The 13641-nt window shown below is 40.9% G+C and overlaps 2 protein-coding genes across 2 annotated transcripts; both read right to left on the bottom strand.

Annotated features, from left to right (window-relative positions):
* Positions 1-3822: 3822 nt before the first annotated feature.
* LOC117057694 (olfactory receptor 14A16-like) lies at positions 3823-4779 on the bottom strand. Its single transcript, XM_033168534.1, has one exon. The coding sequence runs from the start codon at positions 4777-4779 to the stop codon at positions 3823-3825; it is 957 nt and encodes a 318-aa protein (XP_033024425.1).
* Positions 4780-9047: 4268 nt separating this feature from the next.
* LOC117058424 (olfactory receptor 14A16-like) lies at positions 9048-11194 on the bottom strand (the record flags this gene model as incomplete). The annotated part of the gene is made up of 2 exons (XM_033169591.1): positions 10296-11194; positions 9048-9090 (listed from the first exon to the last, which is right to left on the bottom strand). Coding segments are annotated over exons 1-2 (942 nt in total), but the record flags the coding sequence as incomplete, so codon positions are not given.
* Positions 11195-13641: the final 2447 nt, after the last annotated feature.

The raw sequence follows: 13641 nt of genomic DNA, 5'->3' as shown, positions 1-13641 counted from the left end.
TACATAGCAAGGTCAAAAGAGATGAAAACCTTAAAGGGCGGGAGCGTGGGAAAGTCGGAAGGAGAGAGATCTCCCAGCTGCATTCTGCCTTTATTGGATGGGCCACACCTCCAGATCTACCAGATTGGTCGGCCTGGCCAGTGACGCAGCTGCGAATGCCCCAGTCGCACGGAGCTGGTCATCCAACCCCTGCCCACGTGAAGGGTTCGTGAGAGCCTGCAACACCCCCTCCTCCTTAAGGTGGAAGAGGCCTTAGGTGGCAAGGTCCCGCCCTCCCCCCCGGTTGAATAAAGACACATGACTGAAGTATTTAAGGTTAATGGGCTAAAAAGCCACAACTTTATTGGTTACAGATGATGAGCGATATTGGCTTAGGCATTGTATATAAACAACTATATCTGACTTCAGCCCATATGCAGGGGGTCCTGGAACTGAGAGCTGGAGCAAAAAAAAAAAAAAAAAGGCTTTTCACTGGAGAATTGATGCTTTTGAATTATGGTGCTTGAAGAGACTCTTGAGAGTCCCATATGCAAGAAGATCAAACCCAGGGTGGTTCCTAGCCCCTTGGCTGCCCGGGACGGGAAGCCAAGAGGCACCCCTGGGGGCGGGGCATTGCAGTGTGTGCATCATGACACACGCACACGCCGCGATGCCCCACCCCCAGGGGATGCCGGGCGGGGGCTTCAGGAGTCTCTGCGGGCTGCAGAGACTCCCGAAGCTGCCTCCCGGGCCCCCTCGGGGGAGCGCAAGTCAGGGCAGGGAGTGGGGCGTGTCAGTGAAGAGGGGTGTCACCCCTCCTCGCTGGCCGGCCCCTCTCCTTGCCCTGGCTCTGCTAGCCAGCCAGCGGCGTGAAAAGCCACTGGAGGACGGGGGCTATTTTTGGCACTGCCGGGGCAGAGCCACATGGGTGGCCAGCAAGAGGGGTGACACCCCACCTCACTAGCGGCCCCTGCGGCTCCACCCCAGCAGCACCAAAAATAGCAAAAAAAAAAAAAAAAATGCCCGGGGGGCAGGGCCACCGCCCAAAGTGTCACCCCCAGCAGGGCGGTGCCGGGGGCGGCCTGCCCCCCCTTGCTACGCCCCTGACCAAACATATCCATTCTGAAGGAAATCAGCCCTGAGTGCTCAGTGGAAGGACAGACCATGAAGCTGAGGCTCCAATACTTTGGCCACCTCGTGAGAAGAGAAGACACTCTGGAAAAGACCCTGATGTTGGGAAAGATGGACGGAGAAGGGGACTGCAGAGGACGAGATGGTTGGACAATGTTCTTGAAGCTACCAACATGAGTCTGACAAAACTGCGGGAGGCAGTGGAAGACAGGAGTGCCTGGCGTGCTCTGGTCCATGGGTCATGAAGAGTCAGACACGACTAAACGACCACAACAGCCAAGAAAACTACTAGCAGACCAAAAATCCATAAATACAAAAGAGACACCAAGCCCAGCCAACCACGTCTACAATCATGTATTTCTAGGTAGCAGCATCCTCCTCACTTCTGCTGCTATCCTATGGAATTTCAAAGGGGAGGGAAGTCGAAAGCCAGGGTGCCACCACAGGGAAGGACCTCCTGCGGGCGGTCCCACATTTTATCTGTCTCCAATGATGGGACTTCCTTAGCAGATCTCAACACTTTCAGCTCCTGGGCAGGAATATTCAAGGAAATCCCAAGGATTTCTGTATATATCTGGGAACAGTGTCACAAAAGTGTTTAAGGCTCAATAGCTTCCTCAATGCTTAAAATTCAATTGTTTCCACAATGCAGCCTGGATCTCTTTGTTTCTCATACTATAGATGAATGGGTTCAGCATGGGTGGAAGAATAGTGTATATCACAGAAAAGACTAGATCCAGGCCAGATGAGCTATTACTAGGTGATCTGATGTAGGCAAAGAGTCCAGTGAACATAAGCAGAGAGACTAGAAGGAGATGGGGCAGGCAGGTGGAGAGAGCCTTATGCCGTCCCTGTTCAGAAGGCATTTTGAGGACTGCAGTCAAGATCCACGCATAAGTTACAATGATGAAGACAAAGCAGCCCAACACAGAAATCCAACTAAATGCAAGAAGTCCAACTTCAACTAGGTATAAGTCAGAGCAAGACAATTTTAGTAGTTTTGGGACTTCACAGAAGAATTGATCAACACGATTGGAACAGAAGGTAATTGAAAATCTTCCTGCAGTGTGTAAGACAGCATAGAGAATACTGGTGATCCATCCAATGGTTATCATCTGAATGCAGGCCCCTTTGTTCACAATTACTCAAATATTAGAGGTTCAAAATCAGATGTGTTATTACTGTGGTAGTAATCATGAATCTGAAGCCATTCCTATCCATATTAAATCTCAAAAAGGAAGTTGGGCATTGTGTTTTCTAGTGCTTTGTGGGAATACAACATAAATCCTCAGTCTAATCTTCCAAAAGAAACACAAAATGGAAAAGGGTGTCTAATCCTTTTATTATTATTTTTCAAGCACTTGAGAGACTTCAATAAGCACAAGGTGACAGTTCTTCCTGATGTTGACTGATGTTCTTCCTTTCCAGGAGCATGACAAAAATATCTACAAGGTGGCTTTCATGACAGAGCACTGGTTTTCTTTGCAGAGAAAAATCATTGCACCACCTTAGCCTTTTGCATTTGGTTTACTAATTAATATAATGTGACATAACGTGAGAAAAAGGTATGCAATTGCTGTATTCAGCTTTGCTTTTTTAAAAATAAAAATAGGAGCCGGTATGCACCATCCCCACCACCACCACCCTGCCGCTGCCCCTTGTCACCCTCCTGCTCCCTCCTTGTTCCTTTGCAACTTCCTCCACCACTGCTTCCCATGGATGCAGGCACAGCCTCCTGGAGGTGATGTGGCATGACCCATACCATCAATGAAGCACCATTCAAGAAGATGCCTGCTATTCATAAAAAGGTTGTACTGGAGCTTATTCTGGCCTATGGTTTTCCTACTACTAGGATGATGTGGCAATGGCATCCAGCTGAAGACGGGGAGCCTCCTGCCTCCTTCTGCAAGCATGAATCACTATCTCTTTATGGCAACTCAATGGACTGCACTGCACTGCACTGCCTTCTCCTATGGAGTCCATTCATAGAGATACAACGTAATAGGCTTAAAAGCAGGCACCAAATATTCAAAGCAAATCCTTTATGCAACCACTCACTTGGTTGTAATCAATAAAATTGTGGCCTAAATTCTGCCAAAAACCAAACCAAATATTTGAGTCATGTGTGAATTTATTTTGGGGAAGGTTAAAATTCTAAAATTCACACTCATTTTCAAGCTGTAATCCTTTAATTCCTTATTTCCTTCTCCTCTCTTTGTCGTGCATGTTGTAGAGTTATTATATATACAGATGGTTTGTATGTTTTTTGTTTTTATTTTATATATGCAAAAAAGGTATTGATTGATTGATTGATTGAAGAAGGACATTACTATTTATTTATTTAAAATATGGATATACTAATCCTATCCAGTTATTTCAGAGCTAAGAACAAGGAACCTACAACAGAATACAAACCGCACAAGTTAAAACCAAGAACAAATAAACAATAGTAAACAGAAAGCAGCTCAGCATGGATTCAATGGTAATCAACCCCCCCCCCCCAAGAAGACCTTGTTTTACAGTGAAATCAGAAAGAAAACAGAAGAATGCTTGTGAAATCACAAGGGAAATGGAATTCCAATGTTGGGGAGCCACCATGGAGCAGGCCCACCCACATGTCCCCACACTGTGTACCGGTACATCATCTACTGACGGAACAATAATAACATCACCATGTGAGATCTCACCTCCCAGACAGGACTCTACAATATTTCAGCTTTTCAGAACAAATCTGGGAACAGCGCCATACAAGTGTTTAAGATTCATTAGCTTCTGCAATGCAGTCTGGATGTCTTTGCTTCTCAAGCTATAGATGAAGGGATTTAATAAAGAAGGAAGTATAGCATATATCACAGCAAAGACTAGATCCAGGTCAGGTGAGATATTACTGTGTGGTGTTGCATAAACAAAGGTTGCAGAGAACAGAAACAGACAGACAACAAGGAGGTGGGGCAGGCAAGTGGAGACGGCCTTATGCTGTCCCTGTTTGGAAGGGATTTTGAGGACTGTAGTGAAGATCCACACATAAGTTTTAATAATGAAAATGAAGCATCCCAGTGCTGCAATATAACTAAATACAACAATTCCAACTTCAACTAGGTATAAGTCAGAGCAAGACAATTTCATTAATTTGGGGATTTCACAGAAGAATTGATCAACAATATTGGAACAGAAGTTCATTGAAAATGTGCCAGCAGTGTGTAACGCAGAATAGAAAATGCTAGTAATCCATGCAATGGTTGTCATCTGAATGCAGGCTCCTTTGCTCATGATTAGTTCATATTGCAGCGGATTGCAAATAGCAACATACCGGTCATGTGACATTATTGTTAAGATAGCAAAATCAAAGCATTCAAAGACTACAAAGAAGAAAATTTGAGAGACACATTCAGAATAGGAAATGTGAGTGCTGTTCATGAGTAAGTTAAACATTGATTTGGGTAGAGTGACAGAAACTGAGCCAATATCAGAAATGGCCAAGTTCATTAGGAAGAAGTACATTGGTATATGCAGACGATGGTCAAGAACTATCACAACAATGATCAGAAGATTCCCCATTATGATTATTAAGTATAATGCTAGGAACAGAAAGAAGTGCAAGACCTGCATCTCTCGGACCTGAGAAAATTCCAGAAGCAGGAATCCAGAAGTAGAAGTCAGATTAGACATTCTGTATGTGAAAACAACAGTGTGTTACCTGAGAGAAAGAGAGAGAGAGAGAGAGAGAGAGAGAGAGAGAGAGAGAGAAACCCATAAGAATAGTAGAAGTGATTCTCCATTCATTTAATGATTGTATGCAGAGCAATTAAAGTCATGCTGATTAATGTAATGGAAAGTGCGACAATTCACTGGTAAGATACGCATTCCATGAAGGGAGAAGGAGTGTGATATCATTTGACTAGCATTACAATTTTTCTTCATTAAGTGTGACTCCCTTACCAGCTCTTTGAAAGCATCATTTCTTCACCTTGAATGGTTGAACTATATACATCATCGAAAGGTTTGCCATGGTATTATCCAGAATAGCAGTGCATCATTCACCTGCCCTGCTTCCAATGTAATATATGTCATCAGGTGCCGGTCATACCCTTCTGAATGCTACATTGGACAAACAGGCCAGTCTCTGCACAGAATAATAAATGGGCTTCAAAGGCTGAATATAACATGAAAACTCTGTATTACATTCCAGCAAGAGGTTTGTTGACTGAATTAGAACAGTGGACTTTTAACATACTGCATGCCTTAAACAACTTACCAATTCAGGACATGTGTTTTTTATTTTTAATCAGAAACTGTTCTGTGAATTGCCACCAATATAATATAAATTTCATTATTTGCACTTACTGCATTTCATATTCCACTGACCTCACTGTTTGCAATCCTTCCTCCCGCAAACAGATATGCCCTAATAAATTTGTTAGTCTTTCAGGTGTCACAAGAATGATGATTTTGCTTGAAAATGTGAAGATAAAATGTGCCTACTGAGTCTCTTATAAACTATATGTTTGATTATGCATTAACCACACATATAAGCCACTACCATATTTAGATATGGCTATGAGCAAATGCTAGAAGGGGAAATAGGATAATAGGAATAAGAATGATGAGAAGAAAGGGGATGAGAAAATGTTTACTTACTCTTCCTCAAAAGTATTGCCTGCATAAGATACATTTTCTCTCCCATCTACTTTTGCATCAAAGAAATGTTTGCCTTTGTCTGCTTACTGTTCATTGTTTATTTGAAATAGGGTCTTCTGTGTGTCTGTCAATGTGTCTCTAAAGGGGTTTTCATTTTGGTTGTGGGAAGGGATTTATGTTTTTGTTTGCTTTGCTTTCTTGGAGACATGTTCCCATGAGCCTTTGTACATCTGATCTGAAAAGTTTGCTGAGACTTTTTTCTTGATCTTGATTTTGTTATTGTTATTTGTTTCCCAACAGATTTAGATAGATAATTAACAGGAGTAACCTCATAAGACCACTCACTGGAGCTAGGTCAATGTCAATCATTATTTTTAATTTATTTATTGGTGTCCAGGTTTAGGCTTGGTGTTCTGGCATGGGAACAGCTGCTATATCAGCTTGGAACTTTTTTTGTATTAAGGAGGACATATAAAAGTTAAGTTATCCCAACAAAATAAAGGATTTCTCAGAGGCCCATTGTGTGTAGAACCAAAGGGTGCAAATGTCCTAGAAGGCCTCTAAACACCATATTAGGAGTAAAGATAACCCTAGGACTAACTAATTGAAGTTGCAGTTACAGGTAGGTGGCCATGTGGGTCTGCCATAGTCAAAACAAAATAAAAAATAAAAATAAAATCCTTCGGGTAGCACTTTAGAGACCAACTAAGTTTGTTCTTGGTATGAGCTTTCGTGTGCATGCACACTTCTTCAGATACCAAGATATTCTTCAGATATTCTTCAGATAATTTAGGTTGTACAAGAAGATCATATATGCTTATCTGGTTACTTTGAAGTATTAGTTTTGGATGAATTGTTTGGGAGAGTTTAGACTTCTCATGCTGGTTGCCTGACAGTGACACCCTTATATAAGAGATGAATGCGAGTGGGGAACAGTCCTTTAAGTGAAGGGTGGTTAATTAGACTCTTGTTGCTAGCTTCCATTGCTGTCTTATCGTATACACTAGTGGCCAAAATTTTGACCACTAGTGTAAGTACCGTATTTCTCGCTCCATAGGATGCACCGGACCATAGGGCGCACCTCATTTTTAGAGGAGGAAACAAGAAAAAAAAATATTTTTTCTGGTTTTCCTCCTCTAAAAGCCCTGTTTTGTTTTGTTTTGTTTTGTTTTGTTTTTTAGAGGATTAGCTAAAAGTTTTGCAGCTTTTTTGCAAAGGGGAAAGCCCTGGCTTTTTTGAGGATCAGCTAAATGTTTTGCAGCTGTTTTTGCAAAGGCAAAAGGCCTTTTTTTGAGGATCTGCTAAAAGTTTTGCAGCTTTTTTTGCAAAGGGAAAAGCCCTGGCTTTTTTGAGGATCAGCTAAAAGCTTTGCAGCTGTTTTTGCAAAGGGAAAAGCCCTGGTTGTTTTTTTTTAGGATCATCTAAAGGTTTTGCAGCTTTTTTTGCAAAGGGGGAAAAGCAAAGAGGAAAAGCCCCATTTTTATGGGGTTTAACTCACATTTCTGAGGAAAGGGAGCCATTTCTACTGTTTCCAGACAGATAATCTAATCATCCAGTCACATGTCCTGGGGAAACAACCTCCCTCTGCAGCACATTCAACAAAGGAGGGCGGGGCTGAAAGGGAGCCCGGACTCTTATCTCTCTCCCGATCTCTAGCTGATCAGCTGCTGAGCGGGGTCCTTTCAACACTCCCTTTTCTCTTTGTAAAATAAAAAGCACAATCTGCTTTTGGCCCCTGGGCAACTCAGCTCCAGGGACCACCATTCGCTCCATAAGACGCACAGGTATTTCCCCTTACTTTTCAAGAGGAAAAAAGTGCGTCTTATGGAGCGAAAAATACGGTAGTTGTAGTGCAAATGTGGAAGAACCACAATCGAAGAGGCATAGGTAGCCTTGTGCTTTCCGGTTTTGACACAGCAACTTTTATTTTATAAAGTAAAGAAACAACAAGTGATTGAAAAGAAATAAAAATGTAAAAGGGTGCCTACATCAAGGTTGGCTTATGTGAATACTTCTCAGAAGGAGGCAAAAAATGTCCTGGGTTGTTTTTACATCAGAGCATTGGTTTGCTGCTTCAGGTATGAAAATATTATTGCCCCAGCTCTCCCATCACCAACCTGGAATCTTCCAGATTTTGTGAGCTATAACCTCTCTCCATATGGTAAAACATATTGTACCTTTCAATTTGGTTTACCCAATAACAACACAAAAAACAACAAGGGGGGAAATAAATGCTGTTACTTTAATACCATGCATTGCTTTTAGATGACAACAGAAAACCGGACTTCCAGTGAAGCGCCATTCCGTTCAGTCGGGAGCTCTCTCAGCTCCGAGGGGGCTCCGGTGTTTTCGGGTTAGGAGTCACCGCAACCGCACTGCTGGCTCCGTTAAAACTTCAGGAGGAGCGTCCTGAAGACCTCGGATCCAGTGGGTACAAGAAGTGCCATCCTTGCTCTTGAGTAGACCTAGTAAGGTCTGTTCAAACGAGCGGGGCTCTGGTGCAGTACTGAGGATCTACCACTTCCCCGACTACACGAAGCAGCGGCTGCTGGCGGCTTATGAGCGTTTTGCTTTTCCTCGATTTGGATTTAAAAGAAGGACTCTGTAAGTACTGAGTGCAATTCTTTTTCAAAATTCAAATTTACTGAAATTCAGCTTACGGAGAGAGATCAAAAGAGGAAGTCCGTCTCTCTCTGACAGCGGCAAGATCAAAGTAACAACTAAAAGCTGCAGCCGTGAAAGACTTGCTTTTAAGTGGATCGCTGATTCTGCAAACCGTAGAAAACCCTGTTTGGGGGTAAGACTGAATATTATGATTTATTTCTTCCTGTGGATTATAAAGTTAAAAGGAGAAGTTACCGCTAACCATCTGGGTTAAGGAGTTCGGGCCAGGCAGTGAATGGCGGCCATGGGGCTGGGCTGTAATGTGTTAGGAAAGTTACTGAGACCCCACCATTTCCTGTTTCGCAAACCTCACGGTGTCCTTGAAACCTAGAGAATGGCAGACATAACACTGACAACTTTCCAGCAGAGGATGTTAGCAGAGTGTGAATTGCTTCAACAGAAATGTGAAGCTCTCGAGCAGAGGGCTGTTGAAAAGTTTACCCAGATTGGAACTGTTTTTGCAAATAGCATTATGAATTTACCGGATGAAAAGGTTGCAGAACTGTGTAAAAGTACTGAAGAAGAGGTGGACTACAAGGATGTACAACCAGGAAAACAAGAAAGGCTCTTTAAGTGTTAGAGGCTTGGAGCCCAGGGACTGGACAGATTAGAGAGCTCTTGGTGTGAGAGACCAAGAGTTCAAGGACAGCAACAATGGAAAATGCAACATGTAACAGAAAATGAAGAACAGATACCTTATAGCTATTTCAGAGTAGTTACCCACCAAGATGAAAGATACAACCTGAAAAAGAAGAAGATACAACTGAGAATGTCAAGTTCAGAATTGGGCATGATGGAAACAACAAAAGAAGATGAAGGAGCTGGAAAGAGTGGACTTTGAGGGGGAGATCTGTGGGGGATGGGAAGGAAAAAGGGAAGGGTTAGAATGGTTAGGAAAGGTATGGGGTGAAGGTAGATTTTTTAAAGGGGAAATATAAATAGCTAACCACGAAACTCTGAAACCAGAGGGGGGAAAACGGTGTAAGAAAATTGGAAGAAATGTATAATTATTTGAAAGGATGTGATTAATAATATTTGGAATTGGAATCAGAAGAGATTTAGGCTACAGTAATTAGGAGTTATGTTAAGAGAGGATATAAGAAGGTGGAGTTGTGTAATGTTTATTTTATTAGGAATAAAATGATTAGGATTTGTAAGATTAAGATTAGTTGTGAGAAGGAAGAGTTTACAATGTAATAAAGTTACTAAAGAAGATTAGAAATGAACGCAGAAGAGACGATGTGAGGAAGTCCAAAAAATTTTTTTATAAAGAGGATAAGGATATATAAATAAGTGTGTGTAAGTTTTCTTTTTTTTGTATTTTTTGTATTGTATTGTAGTCTTTGTAGTGTTTGTTGTATGTGTGTTTTATGGTTAAAATTTAATAAATTCTTATTTAAAAAAATTAGATGACAACAGAAAACCAAGCGATTCAAGTAGCACTCCGGTACTCTTGTGAGTGAGGAACCAATGACATTTGAAATTTTGTTGGACTCCATCTCCCTTCAAACCCCCAAAAATGGTAAGTGGTCCTAGCTGATAGTAGTTGGATGCCAACAAGATACGGGAAGATAGGGAAAGATGCAATAGCAAAATTACCCTGTTCACATTGTGTCCGGGTAACACTACTATGAACTGTAATAACAGTATAATTTTTCAAAACTCAACAAAATAATATCTATGGGGTATGGGGCAACAGCAAATGTGTCTAACAAATAATTCTGCTGCATTCATTTCATGCCTGCTTCTTGGATATTGGATTGCTCCCTAAGAAGGGCAACCTCAGTAGATCTCAACTCCTAGGAAGGGCTATAAAAGGAAATCCCAAACATTTCAGAATAAATCTGGGAATAGTGTCAGGAAACTGCTTAAGATTCAATTGTTTCCTCAATGCAGCCTGGATCTCTTTGTTTCTCATGCTATAGATGAATGGGTTAAGCATAGGTGGAAGAATAGTGTATATCACAGAAAAGACTAGATCCAGGCCAGATGAGCTATTACTAGGTGGTTTGATGTAGGCAAAGAATCCAGTGGACACAAGCACAGAGACAACCATGAGGTGGGGAAGGCAGGTGGAGAGGGCCTTTTTCCGTCCCTGTTCAGAATGCATTTTGAGGACTGCAGTCATGATCCACACATAAGTTAAAATGATGAAGACAAAGCATCCAAAAACAGAAATACAGCTAAATCCAAGAAGTCCAACTTCAACTAGGTATAAGTCAGAGCAAGACAATTTTAGTAGTTTTGGAACTTCACAGAAGAATTGATCAACACGATTGGAACAGAAGGTAATTGAAAATGTTCCTGCTGTGTGTAGCACAGCATAGAGAATACTGGTGATCCATGCAATGGTGCTCATCTGAATGCAGGCCCCTTTGTTCATAATTACTTCATATTGCAATGGATTACAGATGGCAACATACCTGTCATGTGCCATTATGGTTAACACGCTAAAATTAGAGCACGCAAAGAGGAAAAGGAAGAAAACTTGAGTGATACATGCAGCATAAGAAATGTGGCTGTTATTCATGATGGAATTAACCATGGAATTGGGTTGAATGACAGAAACTGTTCCAATATCAGAAATGGCCAAGTTCATGAGGAAGAAGTACATTGGTGTATGCAGGTGATGGTCAAGGGCTATTACAAATATAATCAATAGATTCCCGATTACAATTATGAAGTATAGTCCTAGGAACACAAAGAAGTGTAGTATTTGTAGTTCTCGTATCTGAGAAAATTCTAGAAGTAGAAATCCAGATGTGGAACTCAGATTATGCATTTTGCCTGTCACACAAAGTTGCGTGCTACCTGTAAGTGAGAGAAAATCCCATCAAATATCAGAATTGATTCTCCATTTCATTTAATGCTTGTATGCAGATAATTTAAATTCATATTTATTAATATTTTGGGCCGTGCTACAATCCTCCATGAAATATTTGCTTCATTTAGGGAGAACTGTGATAACCGTGTTGTCCTTTCAATATTTTCCTCATAGTACACCAAAGTGGATGTCATAAATGAGTTTCTGGGCACAATTAAACTACTCATATTATTATTTAGAATGCTAAGTGAATTGCTCTCCTAATATCTGAGATTGCCTCCTTCCCTACAGACCCTACAGTTTGGCAGAGGGGGCTCTCTTGGTAATTGCAGCACACTTAAAAATTCATGGGACTGGATTCGGAGGGTGTATTGTTTGAGCTTAATATGGTAGCACTTGAAAATAGAAACTGCAAAAGGTGATTGCACCATGAAACTACTAAATTGCAATTCATCAAGAAGTGTATTGTTATCACTTCTGGACTGAATTGTTACAATTGATTTTTTAATAATAAAACATGTATTTTTTCATGATATTTGTTGCAAAACTGTGAACACTTAACTGGGAATGAGTCCCACTAAATTTAATGAGACATACTTTGAGCATAGGATCTTACTATTAAATGGTTAAAAATGGATGTACTCACATTATTGAAATAACCATCACTGCTTCCCGGCAGAAATCTCCTTTCAGCTCAAATGCAGTAGTTTTCAAAGTAGAGATTCTAGTCGTTTAGAAAAAAAGACTTTGAAGTATTATGTTGCATATATGAGATTGAACTTTATCTTGTCACAACAATGTTTCAATGGGCAGACAAGGCATGTAGTTCACCCAGTTCTTTGATTTTTCTTAATTCTTTCTTTGAAACTTAGCCCTCTGTGTGTATCTATCAACACTGAGGTTTTTCTGCTGTGGGAAGGAATTTATATTTCTTTTTTCTTTGGGTTCTTTGAGTCATGCTCCCAGGAGCCCAGTGCGCCTGATCAGAAAAGTGTGTTGATTCCCCCCCCCCCTTCGGCTTCTCTTTGTTTGTTTCCTAAGTAACCTAAATAGAGGATTATCTCAAATAAGGCAATAGGGATGTTAATGTCTTTAATTAATTCTATTTTTCCCCTTGATGTTCAGGTTAAGCTTAAATTGCAAATACTATACCTGCAAAGAGTTGTTCCACATTGCCTTTTACAGCTGTTCCCTCCAGAGAAAACAGAACATTGTTGAGAGGCTGGCTCAACAAAACATTTTGCAGATGCAGTAGGTGGTGGCTGTTCATGTTTCTATGTTACAAAGGGTTGTAAGTTTTAGTTCCTGAATGTTAATCTGCTTGACAGAACTATTGAGGAGCTGAGCCAGCACAAAGGCCATGCTTCAGTGAATGGGTTTTTTGGTGACACAACCTGAAACAAGGGCGTAACAAGGGGCGGGGCGGGCCGCTCCGGGTTCCATATTGCATTGGGTGACAAATTATCAAGGAACTTTTTTTTTTTTTTTTTTTGAAAATGCGTGCTCTGACTATACTAGGGATTATATAGGTATATATGAAATTTCATGCATGTCGGTTTATATCTTGACCCTCCTCCACCAAAAAAGCTGCTCACTTGGCTGTTTTCCTTTGTCATTATGGCTGAAATTTCAGTTCAGAAAACACTTACTGTTCCCAACCCTAACCCTGTGGAAAGCCATCTAATTAGACTTTAATTTGATTTTGAGATGTTTTTAGGAGGTAATTTAATTATTGTTTGATTTTATACCAATGTTATGTATCCGATGTTAGACACCCTGAGCCCGACTTTGGCCGGGGAGGGTGGGATATAAATAAAAGCTTTTTTTATTATTACTTGTTATTATATCTTTGTAAGAAAATATGAAATAACGTAAAACCATTCTTGTGGGGGGGGAATCAATGGGGTGTGGCCAGAAATTTCCCGCACCGGGTACTACCTGACCTTCCCATGCCTGGGGGGGAAAAAATCTTTTGCCTCCGGGTACCAATTTACCTTGCTATGCCCCTGACCTGAAACACATAACCTCAGGATGACAGTGCTCTTTTTAATTTATTTTTTGACACTTATGTAAATTTCATCATTCATGTAAAATGAAGAAATGGATGAATTTACTGCTGTTTTATGTCATTTACACCTCTGAATCCCTTCAGAGACCCTTAATAATAATTAAAAAAAGAATTTCTGGACAGAAGTATTGAATATTGCACAAACAAGTATGGGCTATGATATCCCAAGAAACCCTAAAATAACTAATTTTTTATACTTATGACATGTAAAAAGGATAGCAAGCTGGCTAGGGCCATTACCTTAACAAAGAGATTGGTCTGACCATTTCAGCAGTTCCTTCTCCTACAAACTCCAATCTTAGAGGTCCAAAATCAGATGTGTTATCACTGTGGTAGT

This window comes from Lacerta agilis, chromosome 14, assembly GCF_009819535.1.
Source record: "Lacerta agilis isolate rLacAgi1 chromosome 14, rLacAgi1.pri, whole genome shotgun sequence".
In the NCBI taxonomy this organism is placed as follows: domain Eukaryota; kingdom Metazoa; phylum Chordata; class Lepidosauria; order Squamata; family Lacertidae; genus Lacerta; species Lacerta agilis.
The sequence above is the reverse complement of the archived record's forward strand: the minus strand, read 5'-3'. Positions and strand labels throughout refer to the sequence as shown.